The sequence below is a fragment of the Aulostomus chinensis genome, chromosome 20, assembly GCF_037954235.1.
Source record: "Aulostomus chinensis isolate RoL2024-O1b breed Wild chromosome 20, RoL_Achi_v1.0, whole genome shotgun sequence".
Taxonomy (NCBI): domain Eukaryota; kingdom Metazoa; phylum Chordata; class Actinopteri; order Syngnathiformes; family Aulostomidae; genus Aulostomus; species Aulostomus chinensis.
Genome location: NC_141339.1, coordinates 20,190,204 through 20,207,090, shown reverse-complemented (window position 1 = coordinate 20,207,090; position 16,887 = coordinate 20,190,204). Strand labels below are relative to the sequence as shown.

The 16,887-nt window shown below is 45.7% G+C and overlaps 1 protein-coding gene across 2 annotated transcripts; it reads right to left on the bottom strand.

Moving 5' to 3' along the window:
• Positions 1-423: 423 nt before the first annotated feature.
• On the bottom strand, positions 424-16,727 carry lrfn5b (leucine rich repeat and fibronectin type III domain containing 5b). 2 transcript variants are annotated; one of them, XM_086189162.1, is made up of 6 exons: positions 16,040-16,727; positions 9,889-10,805; positions 8,973-9,147; positions 6,157-6,490; positions 2,571-2,871; positions 424-2,470 (listed from the first exon to the last, which is right to left on the bottom strand). In XM_086189162.1, the coding sequence occupies exons 2-6, from the start codon at positions 10,777-10,779 to the stop codon at positions 1,775-1,777; spliced, it is 2,397 nt and encodes a 798-aa protein (XP_086045288.1). In that variant the 5' UTR covers positions 10,780-10,805; positions 16,040-16,727; the 3' UTR covers positions 424-1,774. The 2 variants fall into 2 exon arrangements, with proteins under 2 accessions (XP_086045288.1, XP_086045289.1); XM_086189163.1 differs by lacking the exon at positions 16,040-16,727 and having other exon boundaries at positions 9,889-16,018.
• Positions 16,728-16,887: the final 160 nt, after the last annotated feature.

The window sequence follows — 16,887 nt, the reverse complement described above, 5'->3', positions numbered from 1 at the left end:
TTCATCCTCAGCCCCAGCCTCTCTGCCTCCCGTCCTCCTCTACATATTTGTTTCACAAAATCTTCCATCTACCCCGCTCGCTGCATCATGTCGTCTCTTCCCCTCTCCCCCCCCCCCCCCCCAAAAAAGCATCTATTATTAACCTCCACCTCTAGCTCTTGCCAAAGACTGAACCAAGGTTCAGGGCAAGCTCCTCAGCATTTTAATCACCCATAATGAGCTTGAAATAATGAATAACAATGCTTTAAACCAGCTTGTTTGGATGACAGCAATTAGTTCTTCTCTTGCATGCTACTCATCTTAGCAGGGTTTCCCACATGTCTTTTAGCTCAGGGTGCAGCAACGCAGGTCTCGTGCTGTGAATGCACGTAAGAATCCAATCAAGCAGCATCAGACAAAACACCCAGTGAATGAGCGCCGGTATTCCAGGAGGTGATGTCAAACATGACAGGCGAGTGTTACTGTAGCTTAACTGTAGAATTAGCCGCGCGCAGGTTCCCATCGCGGACGTCGTGTTTAACCTCTCCTGCAGTTTCTGCAGAAGGGGCACAGACACCGCACTGTCAGCCAAGCATGTAGATGTGCAAGCGGAGAGGCATCCCCGGTGACTAACATGGCCTCTTTTCATCATCTGCTTCCTTCTTCTCTTTGAAGAAACACAACTGCTCAGGGCAGAGATCTGTCAAAGGTCCACCGCTCACAGAGGGAGAATTATGTCTCTCCAAGATGACTGCAACCTCTAATTCATTACCACTTTGTTTGGTTCTAAAACAACTCAGGCTTTGGACGCTTGGTATATTTCACAAGCTTCAAATGAAATTAAAAAAAATGTCCCTTTTATCACTGTTTTTATTTATACTGGTAAACATCAAACAGAAACAACAGCAAAATCAAGAGCTGACGTCCTTCCATACTTGTGATTATCTCTCCTCTTACATCGACAAGTTAATTTACAATGGCTGTCATCAGCGTGATCAGTAAAAAATATGGAAATGAATCATTCCTCTGGATCTCATCCACACGGAATATCAGATTATTTCCCGCACCTGTCATGCTGTTGGTTCAACTGTCGTTCAAATCAGCCATGACAGGAATCCTATCAGAGTTGAGTCTTTATGTAATTATGTGATAAAAATGTATCGATTCGAACCGGAGGGCAGTATTAGGCTGAGTCGACTTGTGCCACAAAATGCTGCATTGTGCTGTGTCTGGGTGTGTCGGGATGAAAGGACGGTCGACTACATTCTGTTCCAACACCTCTGGGATGTAAAGCACATTCGTAATCTCTCCAAACCACTGCCAAGGTAATTAAGACATGTCTCCATCTGTCTGTAGAGCAGGAGGCAAGATGGTATCACTTTAAACAACAGGCAATGAGAGTTAACAACTCCTGCGTGTTCCCTTCTTTGTTATAATACAGTATGTCCAGGTAACTGCGTTCAATACCACATGAACACTTATGGTTGTCTCGAGATATACGTGTCACACGCAACTAAACATTTTTGTACATGAAGTTGTTTTATACATTATCGGGCCTCTCATGTTTGATCAAATGTCAATATAATGAAGACCTTGATAGGATATAAGGTAAAAAACAAACCTTTCCCTCAAACCCTGTAAGCCTGCTTTGCCCTAAAAATATATGAGGGAAACTGGTAGGTCCCTCACCAGAGAGCGCAAACGCTCAAAACAAGGCGTAAAATCCCCGTCTGTTCCACAACAGGCCACAAATGCAATTCAAGAAAACAAGAGAACGCAGGTCGTAAACTCCAAATCATAAAGTGCTCTCCAGAAGCCACTCAGACCTGGAGAGCTTGTCTCTGGCCCGGTGAATGTTTGTTGTGCTCTCGAGCTGAGGCAGCTCTCCGCTCATCGACAGACTTCTCTTGGAGCGCAGACTGGCTCCAGTTTTGGGGTAGGCCACATAGCAGCGCTCCCTATATGAGTCTGCGTTGAGGGAGTGTCTGCGGTTCACCCTCACACCCCCTGCAGGCACAGTCATGTATTGTCGAGGGGCCTGGTGAGGCCGTGGACCCCTGGGAACAGCAGTCCATTTGGTGGGCTGGCCAGGTACAGTCAGAGCCACGGCAGAAGCTATTTTAACCTCTGACGAGTTATTGCGGTTCATGTTATTGAGTTCAACGTCTGCCTGAGCTTCAGCTCGTCGAGCCTCTGAGGGTTTCGTTGGAGGGATGGAACGTTTGACCCTTGGAGCACCTGGGGAGGCTGGGTGCCAGCTATGGCTGGCGGCAGAGGTAGACACAGTGCAGTCAGGGACAGAGGGTTTGGTAGTGGCGACCACAACTGGTGCTCGCTGCTTGGCTGGCTCCGGGGGCGGCAGGGCAACTCTGAGGCAGTCCTTGTCATTCTTCTCTGGACGTAAGACCTGCTTGGACAGAGACTTAGGAATCCCACAGCCCTGTAGCTGTCCATCGCTGCTCAGCGACCGAATGTCCCCCATTTCTAGAGCCTGGCAGCAGAGAAGACATAAGACAAGTAAGAGAGAAATGAAAGGCGCTCTTTGAATATCAACAAAACGAAGAAAACAAGAGGAATCATGCCAAACTGACCTTATCTACATCTCCTTGGTTACACACCCGGTAGCGCACAATGAGGAAGATGATAAAAGCGAGAACTGAGGCCACGATGATCCCTCCAATGATTACCACGATGGTGCCGCCAAGAAACTGAGACTGCATGAAATGGCACCTCAGGTACTGCGGTTCCGTGGTGAAGTGGACACAACCGATCACCCTGGTGGCGGTCAGTGAGGTCACCTGGTCATCGTAGATGGCCAGAACGCACAGGTCGTACTGAGTGCCAGCCGCGAGGTTATTTACCAGGATATTCTTACTGGTCGGCGGGATCATTCTGTAAAAGACACGCTGGGTGAGTTCTGATGTAGATTAGAGGGGGTTAACTGGAAGGAGACAGATGCAAATCAGATTATGCAGCTTATTGTTTTGCGGGGATAAAATGACATGACAATCATTTATCTCTCACGATGCTATTGAAGATCTGTCTGGGCGTAATCTTTTGTGACATTTGATTTATTGTCTCCAGCATCGTCACTGATAAAAGGTAGCTTTTGGTAGCTGGGGACAGAGGAAGAGCCCGTGTTTGTTCAACACATCAGGATTACAGGCTTGACTTTCTAATGCGCCTCCTGCATTTGGGAGCTGAGCACCGAATGTGTTTTTGACTTCCACATTCAATTGGAAAAATGGGTCTGCGCGATGATCCTTTCATATCACAGTGATTAGCACTAAATATGGAGAGAAAGAGGGTAGAGATGAAAGAAGGATGTGCTCGCCGCTCTCTCAGATGTGCGAAGCCTCTGATGCTGTGTAAAACACTGGCTGACTACTCTTTCATCTTCCGATCAGTCCACAGTTTAGTGCTGACATTTCTGTTTTTGATTTTGTTGATTAAGCATTATCAATGCCGTAAATGATACACTACGGCAAGACGGATCGGGTGTTGAAGAAAGAGGAGACAGATAGAGTGCGTTAGTCTTCCTGAAAGCATTAATAGACACCACATATAATCATGGTGACAGTCAGGTCCCAAACTAAATGATTAAATAATATCCGAGTGGATTTAAGCGTTTAAAGCAGGTTAAACAAAGGTGATGTGATATTTTAAACTGTGGTGCCAATCTTAAAGTGATACTTCACCCAAAAAGTGTAATTTCCCCTTCATTTACACACGGTTAGAATACCCCCCCCCCCCGTTACGTCAAGGCGGTTTGAGAATTAAATGCACATTTTTTTCTGCTTGCAGCTATGCTAACCCACCACTAACAGCAGCAAAACTGTTCAATTGTCTGTTAACCCACTTAAACACTTTGTGGCTGGAGTTTTTTTTAATTCTGGAGTCACCAAGAAGACATGCGGGGTGTGTGTGCGTGCGTGTGTGTGTGTGTGTGTGGGGGGTGTCTTTGTGCACTCAAGATACTTAATGGTGAGTCATTTAAAGGCAGACTGCTGCAAGAGGGAGTTCTATAAACCAAAGGTTAAAGTTAAAACTGCTGAACATCTGGTTCCGTAGTCTGAGAGTCAATGGGGTTTTTGACTGGGATTTTGTTTAAATGCCTGGAATAAAGTCTGTGGTTCAGCTAAAGACATTTTAACATTTTGTTCTACTGCATAAAGTATAAAAGTAAATACCACACTGGGGAACTGACAATGTGTATGTGTCTGAAAACGGCAGCTGCTAATTAGCGGCTCAACGAGAGTACAGAGGTAGCCACGGACATTAAACATCATCACCCCCAAATGAGAGGAAGCGTGAAGCTAGTTGTGGTCATAGTATTACGCTAGCTTTGTACTTCTAGCCCTTGCGTCTGCAGTTCCAAAAATCATTACAGCTGAGTTTATTTGTGAAGATGTACCTTCCTGAACAAAGCATGTAGGCCTCATAATCATTTGTGAACCGCAGAGCTCATTCACCGTTGATGCTGACTTCCAGGCCGACAAACATCCCAGCGGAACTCGAGTACTCTTGTTAGGCAAATTATGGGTGTAAGTTTATTGATAAATCAATTAAAATTCTAGTATTTTTCTATCCAGGCCCCATGTGCCTGTTTGTGGGTCAAAATGATCGATAGGGAGTAAAATGAATTGAATCCCTCCAATATTGAGTTAGAATGTGATCACGGGCTGCAAGACGGCCACAACTTTAAGGTATAAACAAAGGTCTCAGAGAGTGAACGTTCATAGTATTTTCCAAAAAGGTGATGAAAAAAATTATTGAAATTCAATAGCAACCGAGGAAACCCTGAGGAAAGATTCTGGTAATATTGAACCTGGGCCATTTTGTCTGTGTTAAAGGGATTGGTGGGAATCAAATCTAGTTAAATGGTTCCAATGCTGAGCGAGAGGCTGCGATCACCAACTGCGAAATCACACGGGACAACTATAAGCATCCAAATCTGCTCACTATAAGTATTTGTGTTTGCCACTGACAGACTCAGACTGTTATTTTCAGTGTCAGACAACATCAGTGGAAGGGTCCTATGGAGACCTTTTTGTTTCCAACCCGGCAGCCGTGTTGTAGGGGGGCATGTTTTGGAATGTTTACGGGAGAGTCGACTGTGACATTGAAGAACTACAAACAATTTAAAAGTCATGCAGATGAGGATGTAAGTGATTTGGATGTGGATGCATTTGAAGGTCACAAACATTTATTTGAGCCAGAATGGAGCGGAGAAACAGAGGGAGGGGGTTCCGATCAGAACTCAGGACACCGGTGGAGCTCCTCTGATGGGACGTGCCTGTGTTCTAAAAGAGTGTTATTATTTTTGTGGTCTGCAGGAGTGACGAGAACTCGACACTACACCACACTGCGTCACCGCGTCAGTAGATTTCACCCCTCCGGACAACATCGCTGCGGCTGAGACGTTCTTTCATGAGTCTGAGCTAAAGGGGAAGAGACAGCTGAGACCTGAGGGATGATGGGAAACTATCCATCGAGTAAGTGCGTGAGAGACTTCGGTTACATGTTAGAGAACGTCCATCTGTGTAGGATCCTTTCAATGATGTTGTCAGATACTAACAATCTGAGTCTGTCAGCAACAAAAGCAGGCGGTTGTAGTGGAGCGACGCTGATGTGGACAGATGCCCAACATCTCACTCAAGATCAGAACAACTCAGTTAGATTTGCCCCCTCGAAATCGCTTCTTTGACCTAAACCTAATGGGAAAAACATGCCTGCCTTCTAAAATACCCAAATCTTCCCTCAAGCGTTGTTGCTGACTGTAAATTACAGGGTCCACACACATTTTTGCCAATAAATTTCCATGACTTTTCCACACATTTGAGGAAAAATTCATGAACATTTAATTCTCCGTTCAAACACGAGTATGTCAGAGAAACCCACGCCAAAATCGGACCAGCGTACAAACGTGTTTAAACGTGTGACTGAACATGAACCAAAACAGATTTTTCCCAGTGAAATCTCACTGAACCACATCCACTCCAATTTTCAGGAATTTGTGAAGCAAATGTTCATTTCTAATCCTGAATTTTTCTGAATTTTCAAAAACCTTTGCAGGCTGGTACTGCCAGATTTAAGAGGAGTTTTTTTGTTTTTTTTTAACCTTAGCATTACTTAGTATTTTTGAACCATTTTCATGCTTTGTACCAAGTCTCGTACCTGTAAACGAGTGAATCATCATAGGTCCCGTTATACTGGATCTGGAACATGCGGATTCCAGGGATACTCCTCTGAAAATTAAAGTTGACCAGCGCTGACGTGGATGTGGCCTCGGCGATGACTACTTTCTTGTCTTGGCTGGTCTTGGCATTACCCAAAGGAACCCCTCCTGCTTCAGCTCCGTTCTTGGTCACCGTGGCGATATCTGATGATCCCGGGTCAGGTTCCTGCTCTGCAATCGTGTTGTTGGTGATATGAGGGAGTTTGGCGATGACCAGGTCCACCGTCTGCTGGGCTTCGCCGGCTGGATTGGAGGCTACACAGGTGAAAGAGCCTAGAACAGGAAGATCTTAGATTATGACTGCGTGCAGATAAGTACTAAACACACATGGAGAGGAGTAGATAGACATGGGGGGGGGGGGGCTTATTTAAAGAAGTTTTTTGCTTTTACGTTTTAGATAAGATGTCGATACGGTACGTTCATGAAATATAAGTCTACAGCCAGCAGTTGGATAATTTAGCACAAACACTGGAAACAGCTATTAAGACACTGCACTGAGGTAATAAAATCCAGCAAGCAGCAGCCTTGAAAGCTCACTATTTAATGTGCTATAGCTCACAACCATTGCTTCAGGCCAAGAAATAGTCATAGCCTTGTTTACACGTATCAACACTTTTTCTTTTTCTTTTTTTTTTTAGATTAAACAAGATAAAATGTGTCGTGAGGTTTGAATGTGCTGGTCGCTGCGTATTGTTACATGTGGACGCAGTCAGCAAATGGATGGGTGCCTAGAAATAGTGCTGCTGCCCCCTACTACTACTGATTGGCTCCGACTGCAGCTACATCTTCTACTAGGAGAGTAACAGTTAATCAAGCGGTATCGACACATCGACCAAATAGCAAACAATCCTGAAGTGCGGATGTGACTTCCTGCAGTGTACCTTCTTACACTCTCCATTGTTCATGGACTGAGGGGTCGGTCCTCTGCTTGTGATTTTTGCTATTGACCACTAAAACGTCCAATGACTGCGCACCCCAGTGACTACACGTGTTTTCAGCTAGGAGAATGGATGTAAGACTGCAGCATGATGATACTTGTGATTTTTTCCCCCCTTAATTCAAATGTTTGGTAGTTGGTCAGCAGAGTCACACAAGAATCTGTCAGAGGAATGCAGCATGGGCCTCGAAACACCTGAATACTTGGTGACGGAGAACATTGCAAACTGTGAATTTTATGTCACAATGTCCACCTGGCCACTCAAGGAAAAAAAGTAATCCCAATGTGTAACTTTGATCACAATGGGATTTTCAACATAACCTACAGTAAGTGTTTGTTCTCCACAAGCACCAAGTGAACGCAGGAAGTGATATTTGCACCACAGTGCACGCGTGAGTCTGCGCCTTGATGCAAAATCAAAATAGTATCAAGCTTCACTTCTCTCTCGTTCTAAGTAACAGCCACACACTCCACCCTGCAGGGTGTGTGTGAGAGCTGTGATAGGGCTTGAGCATGAAAGTGTCAGGGGCCAAAAGTTCCCCTTTGCTCAAAGAATGCACTCCAGAGTGCCAGTCGTTATGGTTTAATGTGTGAAAATGGCAAAATTATCTCTTGTTGCAAGTCACAGCTTGTATGTTGCAAATTTGGTGAAATGGTCAATGATGTCCAGTGTTTATACTTAGCAACGCTAACCAGCTACTGGATATAGCAGGAAAATAACCACGACCCACATGCGTCAGGTGGCAGCGGCGGTGTGACGACTGTTCACGCGCCAGCACTCTGGAAACAAAGTCTATTTAGATCCTTCAGTGGTGGACACACAAACTCCCTGATGTGACAACGTCGTGCTACGACTGCCATCAGTTATGTTATTAGGTGGGGAAAAAAATGTTCAGCAAATTAAATCAAGCCACTTTTATTTACTTTTGCACCAGATGACAACAAGAGTTATCTCGCGGCTTCACAAAAAGAGCGGAGCCACACTAAATTAAATTAAGAGACTCAACGGTTCCCTGTGAGCGAGCGCTCCTGTGACAGCAGCAAAGAAAAAGTGACTTTTAACAGACAGAAACGGCTCGGGCTCTGTGTGGGCGGACATCCACCTTGACCGGTTGGGTTGAAAGAGAGGGAGGACAATAAGAAAGAAAGAGAGGGACAGAGGCAGAGACAGGAATAGACGAGAGGGATGGAGGCAAAGACGGAGACGGGTGTTAATACAGTGAAGGTCTTGGTAAGCTTGATGTTGTGAAACTGTTATAAATGGATGCTGTTACCAACCACCAATCCCAACCGCATGCAGACTTTCTCAGTAGAGACGCCACTGTCATGTGACGCTGCTGAATCTGGGAATCGTGTTTAACCTTGACTTATTCCATCCTTCCACATATTTTGTGTGAGAACGTTCTGGGCTGCAGCTCCATGTTTAGTGAGTAAGAGTGGCGATAATCTTCTCTTTCAAGAGGACACAAGAACATTCTAGATACGTACAAAGGTGTTAAAAACAGAGCTTTTTTGGGGGGGGGGGTGTGTGAATACATTACATAAACTCATCCATTAAGCTGAAAAGTCATTTTTCATTCTATTGTGATTTAAAGCAGCGGGCGAGTCACTCTTTCCTGCTCCCTACTTTATCACCTGATGTAGACAAACAGTCCAGTCCTACAGGCTTTCACACACACACACACACACACACACACACACACACACACACACACGCACACACACACACACACACGCACACACACACACACACACACAAGTAAACAACTAATTTTGTTCAGTCAACAACACAAACACAGCCAGCAGGCGTCGACAGACCTGTGTCCTTGACGGTGCTGATGAGGATGTCCAGCGTGCCATCGGTGTGGACCATAGCCCTGGAGGAGTTGGACATAAGGCGTCCGTCAGGGGCGATCCAGTGAATGATGGGGTCCGGGTCGCCCCTGGCTTTACAGCGCAGAGTCACACTCTGACCCTCCAGAGCTCGCAGCTCCTGAGGCAGAGCGAGGCAGTTAGTGGGAGGACTTATCATGTTAAATACTCCGGCACGCTTATCAGATGAAGCCCTGAGTCCTTTTGAGTTTGGCTTAGAAGAAGACGGATGGACTGAGATATTGATACAATCATTGGTGATGATGTCGGTTTTTTTATGCCTCTGCTAATATAAAAAAGTCGATCACAGTCAAAATATTGAATGACCGCGATTAAGAAAGGCAGAGTAATCAATATCACAGCACAGTGCAGCAGTGTCCAAATAAAGCTGTTTTCCCTGCGATTATGTAAAAGAGAGTAAATGAGATGCTATAGATGTTGTTATTTGGCAAGGATTTGATCAGATAATTGTCTTTGGGTGTTTAATCACCCTAAGCTTTTGCAGAGTAATAAGAGCTTGAGCGCAGATCCATCATAAACCTGCAAATAGCTTTATTGAAATGATAACTGAAAATCCAGCTGAAGAACTCATCATAAAGCTCTCCACTGGGCCACAGTTTGATTACATTTTCAAGTAAATCCTATATATTTTACAATATTCTGTTAGCTGAGTGGCCCAGATGAGTCCCACAAGTTTTATAAGACTCCACTGGCTCGCAAAGCTAATATTTGGTGTGACAGGCAAAGAAAGCACTAAGTGCCACCTTGGATTAACTGAGGCAGAATCCAATGTTTGGCTGGGAGGGAGGAACTGTAGCAAGTGTTAAGTCTGTGTTAAGACAGCTCAACTCTAATGTTATACCTGAGAGTGCCTGGTGATGAGAGGAGGCTCGCACAGGAACTCTTCCTCTGAAACAGTCCAGAAATAGCGCCCAGCAAGATGTTGTGGCGAGGCACAAGTCTCCAGATCATCCTCCCTCCGCAACCTCCGCAGCCAGAGCAGCTCGCAGTTACATCTCAAAGGGTTTCCTCCGAAGCTCAGAGCGAACGACAAAGGCCCCATTATCCCAGAGGTGGCCAGGACGCCTGCTCGCTGGAAAACAGGGTCCGGAGGAAGCTTCTGGAGCTTGTTAGAAGTCACGTCCAGCCTCTTGAGCTTCTGCAGGCCAGAGAAGGTTCCCTCTGGGATGTAGCTGAGCATGTTATGGTCCAAATTAAGGGTGTGAAGATTGGACATTCTCTGAATAGCCACCCAGGGGGCGCTTTCCAAGTTGTTGTAGGATAGATCCAGTTCCTCCAGGGCTGTCAGGTCATTGAAGGCTCCAATGTGGATGTGGGTTAGCTGGTTGTTGTTGAGGATGAGGTGGTGCAGCTTGGACATGCCGCTGAAGGTGTCGTTGGTGATGCGTGTTAGCCGGTTGCTGTCGAGGTGAAGGGCTCGGAGGTTCTCCAAGTCTTTGAAGGCATGAGGCGCGATGGAACCGATGGTGTTCCTGGAAAGCGTCAGGTCCACCAGCTTGGTCATGTTGGCGAAGTCTTTGCGTTTTATGCTGGTTACAAAATTATCCCCCAAACGCATTTCCACCGTGTGCCTGTCGATGTTCGGCGGCACAAACAGCAGACCCTTTTTGTCGCACAAAGTCGCCAGGTTGGGGTTGAGCATCTGGCAAACACAGCGTTTGGGACAGATCTGAACTTTGTGGGCCTTCACAGCCACGAAGAGGACAATCAGATAAAGCAGGAGAGACTCCATTTGACCTTTCTGTCAGGTTAATACACCTAAAAGAGATAGGGCAGAAAGAGACAAAGATAGGGGGGAAGCTGTTTATGAAGCAGTTAAAGAACACAATGCATGAAGTCTGTGATTGTAATCTGTATCATCTCTAGGGAATCGCTGAGAAATCCCCCTTTCAGAGCGAGAGTTTGGGGATTCTGCTTCTTGAAGCTTTTCCGCTAGATTTGAAGTACAATCAATGCCAACACACAACTGTGAGTCCAAATCCTGAGCAGGAAGCTGAACAAGTCAGTGCCTGAACAAACAATGAATGCTGTGCAATTAGACATGAAACTAATTAGCCACCTGCAGACTTGAGGGCGAAACATCCCGAGTAATCTTTTATGATTTTTGTGACAGTTGCTTTTAATGCCTGCTCCCGCTGGTCACACTTTTTTGATATGATAATATCAGCCCTTTTATGTTTGTGTACAGAGTGATGAAAGTTGAGACTAGCAGTCCAGGGTCTAATCAGAATTAGACTGATATCTCCCAGGATCATATCGCCAATAGGAAGGGATGATTGGGCCCAGTGCTTCTGTAAGGATGTGCTGTGCCTTGCTATTGATTTTCTCTCTGCTCTCTCTGCTGCTGCTCTTACTTATGACACAACTGTGATAGGGGATAAGGAGGGATCCATTTGATGAATCCTGAGACCTTGTCAGGGATACAGAGTAAACCTAAGAAAGTGGAGATCCGGTCACAGCTCTCCAGGCGCGCGACACAATGTACCGAAGGGCGACTGTGACATGAGCGATTATATTTAGAGCTGAAATTTAGAGTCATTTTGGTTGAACATGTAATACTCAGCCCTTGGGGTGTACCATTACATCACACAGAATAGAACACCAATCCAATCAAACGTCGAGAGCAAGAGATCCAATCCAACAACTGAAGTGAAAATGTACAGGCTAACCTTTAAATACAGAAGAGAGCGGCTGATTTATGATTATAGCTTTCTGTGGTTTGCTAGTAATGCTGCCATTGTTGACGCCGGGTCTTGACAGTGTGCATAAAAATCTTGCCTCAGCGAGGTGCCTGCCGACTGAATACCTTCATGTGCAAAAAGCAGAGATGTGACACAGTGTAATAACCTTGACAGTCAGAGTATGAAGGAAATATAAAGATCAGACAGGATGGGAGTGACATGCTGCCATGTGGGGGGATGTTTTTAATGTGAAGAGAGCCTGGTGGCATCCGCTGACAACATTTTGTCAGCTGGGTAAAATGTATGAAAGCCCCAAAAGGAGGCAAAAAAGAGGTCACTTTAAAATGGGGGGGGCCGGTATTATTGGAGGGCGCATGCTGGGTGTGACATTTTCATGAATGCAGCCGATTATGCAGCATTGAATCAGTGTCTTTCCTAAACCCATTTTCAGGAGAAAATTGAGCATCACTATCAAATGTTGACTCTCCTTAAAGAGATACTTCACCCCAAAAAGTGTATTGTGCCTTTCAAAGTTCTAACCAGTAGGTGCCTTGAGCTCACGAACATGCTTTTTTTCCCCGCACCATATCACTTTTTTGTGATTCAGAACGAGCCGGCCACATATATTTAGCTTGACGCTAATGGCGGCGAATGGCTAACAACAGCAAAACTGTACAAAAATATCAGCTTACAAGTCTCAAGCAATTTGAGCTTAAAACACATTTTCAGTTCCGCGCTTCCGTGAATGAGCACCAACGAGATGGTTCTGTGGAATGCTGTTCACGCTCCCCGCTTGTTCAAGCTAGCGATGAACGAGGAGTGTTATCGTTTGTTTGTGTCAAGCTCAAATCACACTGTTGGTGGATTAACGAGCACACAGCTGGATCAAGAAATTGCTCAAGTGTTTGAAAACAGACACTTGTGGACTGTTTTGTTGTTGTTAGCCAACACTCACTGTTAGCTTCAAGCTCAGTATACGAGGCTAGCACGTTCTGCCATCTGGAGTCATAAAAAGTGATGTGGGCGGGGGGGGGGGGGGGTGGTGGTGCGCACTTCTTCAGGAGTTTATGTCACCCATTTTTGTGGCAAAATACACTTTTTGGGTGAAGTATCACTTTAAAGATGGCAGATGGCAGATCAGTGTCAGGTGGTGCTGCAAAGCTATGTGTGGAGGTTTCCAAGTATTTGTGCGGAGAGTTCGATATCCACCTCTGTGTGTGTGTGTGTGTGTGTGTGTGTGTGTGTGTGTGTGTGTGTGTGTGTGTGTGTGTGTGTGTGTGTGTGTTTGTGCGTGTGTGTGCATCAAAGGAGCACGCTGGTGTGCCTGCCAGCCGCCTTCTGCTCTGACCCTGAATGGCAAGGCCTCTGGATGTGCAACGAGGCGAGGAGGACCTGCTACTTCCAGACTGGAATTCCGCTGAAGACATGATATTGATTCATGCTGTGGAGATTTTTTTTGTAACCAGAGAGAACTCAGCCAAACGTGAAGGCAACGGTTGTAACGGTAATCCCTACAAAATTCATCCTACGAGGACAAAAGGACAGCCCCTCGCTGCCGAGACAGGGCAGGAAATCTGTCGCCGTCTCCCTAATTTGCATTTAATTATGGGTGTTCCACGGAGATTTACATAACAGGTTGCACTCATCAGGTACATGAACAAATAAGTAGATGATCAATCAATGCATTCATTAATCATCATCTTTAAATGTCACACCCCCTCAAATAAATCATTATCCTCCACGTTGGGCTGTTCATTTGGTGACTTGGGAGCCCCACAAAAAAACGAGAAAACAGATAATCTACTGATGCATTAACTGTAATCTCCTCCTTAGTCAATCAAATGTTGGTTTACAACCTCTGAGCGGGTCTTTTCGCCCTCAGAGATCAGAGCAGACTGACAGCACACACCCACACACGCACACCAGTGGGTGGATTGGTGCCTAATAGAGGTAGCACACTACACAACAACCCCCAGCTATGGAAACAGACAGCAGCGGTATATTGTAGCAGAGGATATCTATGGTCTCCCTGGGGCAGTATTCGCCAAGAAAAGCCTTATGCAGCATACTGCATGCCATTCGGCCGGTGAGGTCATGGGGGATATGTTTTCAGATGGTCTAACTTATGCCGGAGCTCATGTGAGAAAGCCTCGGCAATCCACGCCTGGGCAGGGAATCAGGGAAAGCAGCCCTGCGAGAGAAAAGTAATGAGATGAAGTCTGCTTGGTATGCCTCCACGCAGGTCAGCACAATGGCACATGGCGGCGTCTCAGCAGTGTCTCACCTGGGTCTCTCAGGGAAAAGCAGCCGGACGTCTGCTTCTGCCAAAAATAAGCTGTGCTGGTGCTAAACTGGTGCTGCAACATGGTGGTAAAAGCAGCAAAAGAGCTCCTCAGCACGCTTGGAGCTGCGGCGTGAAGTGGATCGTACCTCGACTGAGTCGGTCAAAACGTTTTTGTTTTTTTTTTGCCCAAATACTCCTGACCAAACATCGATGCCGTGATGACTGCCTCACTAACACATCTGTGTTTGTGGATGTGGGTATTTGCTGTGACACCCTTTTCCTACAGAGTCTGCCAATGTGATAACTCTTGGGTGACAGCCTCGATACCATGGCAACACAGAAAACGTCAGTTTTGGGTGAGATGCAATCAATGGTTCATTTTCAGATCATCTAATAACGTTTCGAACAATGAGTCTCTTCCTGAGGACAGATCCTGGTGTGAGGTTGTGGTTCATACCAGAGTGGACACATTGTGCACTTCTCATGACGAGACTGTACTCTGTTTTTTATTTTTTTGTATTGGAGTCTGTGTTTGGATCGAGCATTTTGTGCATAATTTTTAAAAAACTAAACCAAACTAAATGAATTGATGGAGAACTCTGATGTGGTTCAAATTATTTTTCAGTCTGGCATGCGTGTGTTTGAGTGTGTGTGCGTGCATGCCAGGGGGATAGCATACTAAGCAGACCCCACTGCATAAATAGAAGTGCTGTTCATCAGCATTTACAACCCCTCCTTGTAATTCCGAGTGTTTTCCTTCACACAGCATCAGACGAAATTCAGAATACCTTGATTTGCTGGATATCTCATGACTGAAAAAAAAAGATGTCTTGTACCTGGAGATGAATCTAAATGCTGATCACCGACTTCGGATCTTAATTCTCCCGCTGCCCCTGATGTGAGGGGGCTCATGACCTGGGATTTTCTTCCAGAGATTGAGGGAGGAATGCTGAATCCTTGAACACCACCTCCGAATATCAATGCGGCCTCCTCATGTGAATATTCTCTGTGTGTTCCTGAAGGTTTACTATAGATTTTCAAATCTGCCAAATCCCATGTGAGGTGTCATGTATAGGATAAGTGAAGAGTAAAGTCTCTTCGAGGAAATGCAAACAAGGAGAACCAAAATGAAAATCCATATCACTCTCTTGTTTTCCCTCACAAAGACCCTTAGGATCCCGTTCTCAACCTCACACGGCAACAAATGACTTTAATCTCTCTTTATTTTGCAGCTTAATCAAAAACTACAATTTTTGGTGGAATGCAACTTTGCAATGTTTCCAATTGTATTTTGTGGTGAGCCAAGAAGGAAAAAGAAAAGGAAAAACAATAAGAATGTGGGTCAATGAAGCTGGTCTGCAGAGCAGCTCAGAAATCACCTATCTGCTATCAGAAGCAGCACAGGCTACACCGCTGAGTGCATGTAACCCAGCACACAGAGGCAGCAGAATGAGGCGTGGGCCTGGATTCACTGGTGTAGCCGTTCCACGGTGCCTCCGGCATGAATTACAAGATATGTGATAACTAACACTTGACACAAAGACAAGACCATTTGACCAGGAGCGTATTTTCCCTCGTCCTCATCAGTCACCTGCCCACACACTTATCCAATTACCAGTTTGACTCCAGACTTTATCACACCTTCTGTTGTCATTTGCATATCAGCACAGACATCGCAGCTGCAGATCCTCTGAGATAAAATGCACCATCTGAAAATCAATCTTTTCCTGCAGGAAGAGTGGTGGACAGAATAACGGCTACATTATATAGGAATCTCAGTTTCACCTGTAAACGGCACACAGAGGCACCCAAGCAGAGACTAAAAATATAATTGCTATCTGACGGCGTTCCACTGGCAAATGAGATTTTCTGACCTTGCGGTGCAGGTCCTGGGCTGGTGGACTACAGCCACAACCCTGATAGGAGCTGTGAGAACTACTTCAAGTCAATAATGCGCCTCTTGGAGGACCCAAAAAGAGTTGAGAGGCTTTCATTCACACTCGCAGTCTATGAAATGATGAATTTACCTTGCAGATGAAACATCAAGCCAAGTCAAGGGAGGATGCGCTTATTTCCTCCCAGTAGAGCTGAGAGCATAATGCCTAAAATGGGACCGACGCTGCCTCCTGGAGATAATTCAGGTGTCCCGAAACACGCGTCTTGGCTCCTATAACATGTGACGGCCTGCGAAACCAGCGATGCCCTTCAAGAAATCCACAGATAAAGGACGAGCCCTCTCCCATCCCCTTACATCGGACACATGCACTGTATAAGCGTCCTCTTTATAGTGGAGAGGGGAGGGGGAAAAAAGAAAGAAAAGAAAAACACAACCTGAAGGGTCCCGGTGTGGCTTTGAGGCTGCAGCTGTGCGGGATCGCCTCTTCTACTGCGCATCTGCCTGCATGCACCTCCAAAAAAGAGAAAACGCCTTTGTAGCGTCAAGCTGCTGTAACATCTCCAGCGCTGAGAAGGATTGCTGCTGTGCTCAGTACAGCCAGATGTTCCGACCACTTTCACCGTTTTTTTTTTTTCCTCTCTTTTTTTTTTTTTTCCCAGGCGGTGCGGAGCTCAGTCCGAGTTAATCCAGATTGACTGAAAGGTTGCTGCCATCATATATCCACCCCCTTCTGCCACCGGACTGCTGTCAACCACCGACCCCGCTCCATTTCTGATTCTGACCAGCGGTGCTGTGCTCGGAATGGTAATCGGTGCGCTCCGAGCTGCACAGAGAGCATTTGTGTGCGTAGACAGATGCAGTGCCTCCCAGCCTAACTCACAGGCAGGCATCATAATTTATTCATGGAGATTGAACTCCACTGCACGAAAATGCAGCAGGCCTGTAATATTCACAACAAATGAAATTGATAATAATTTT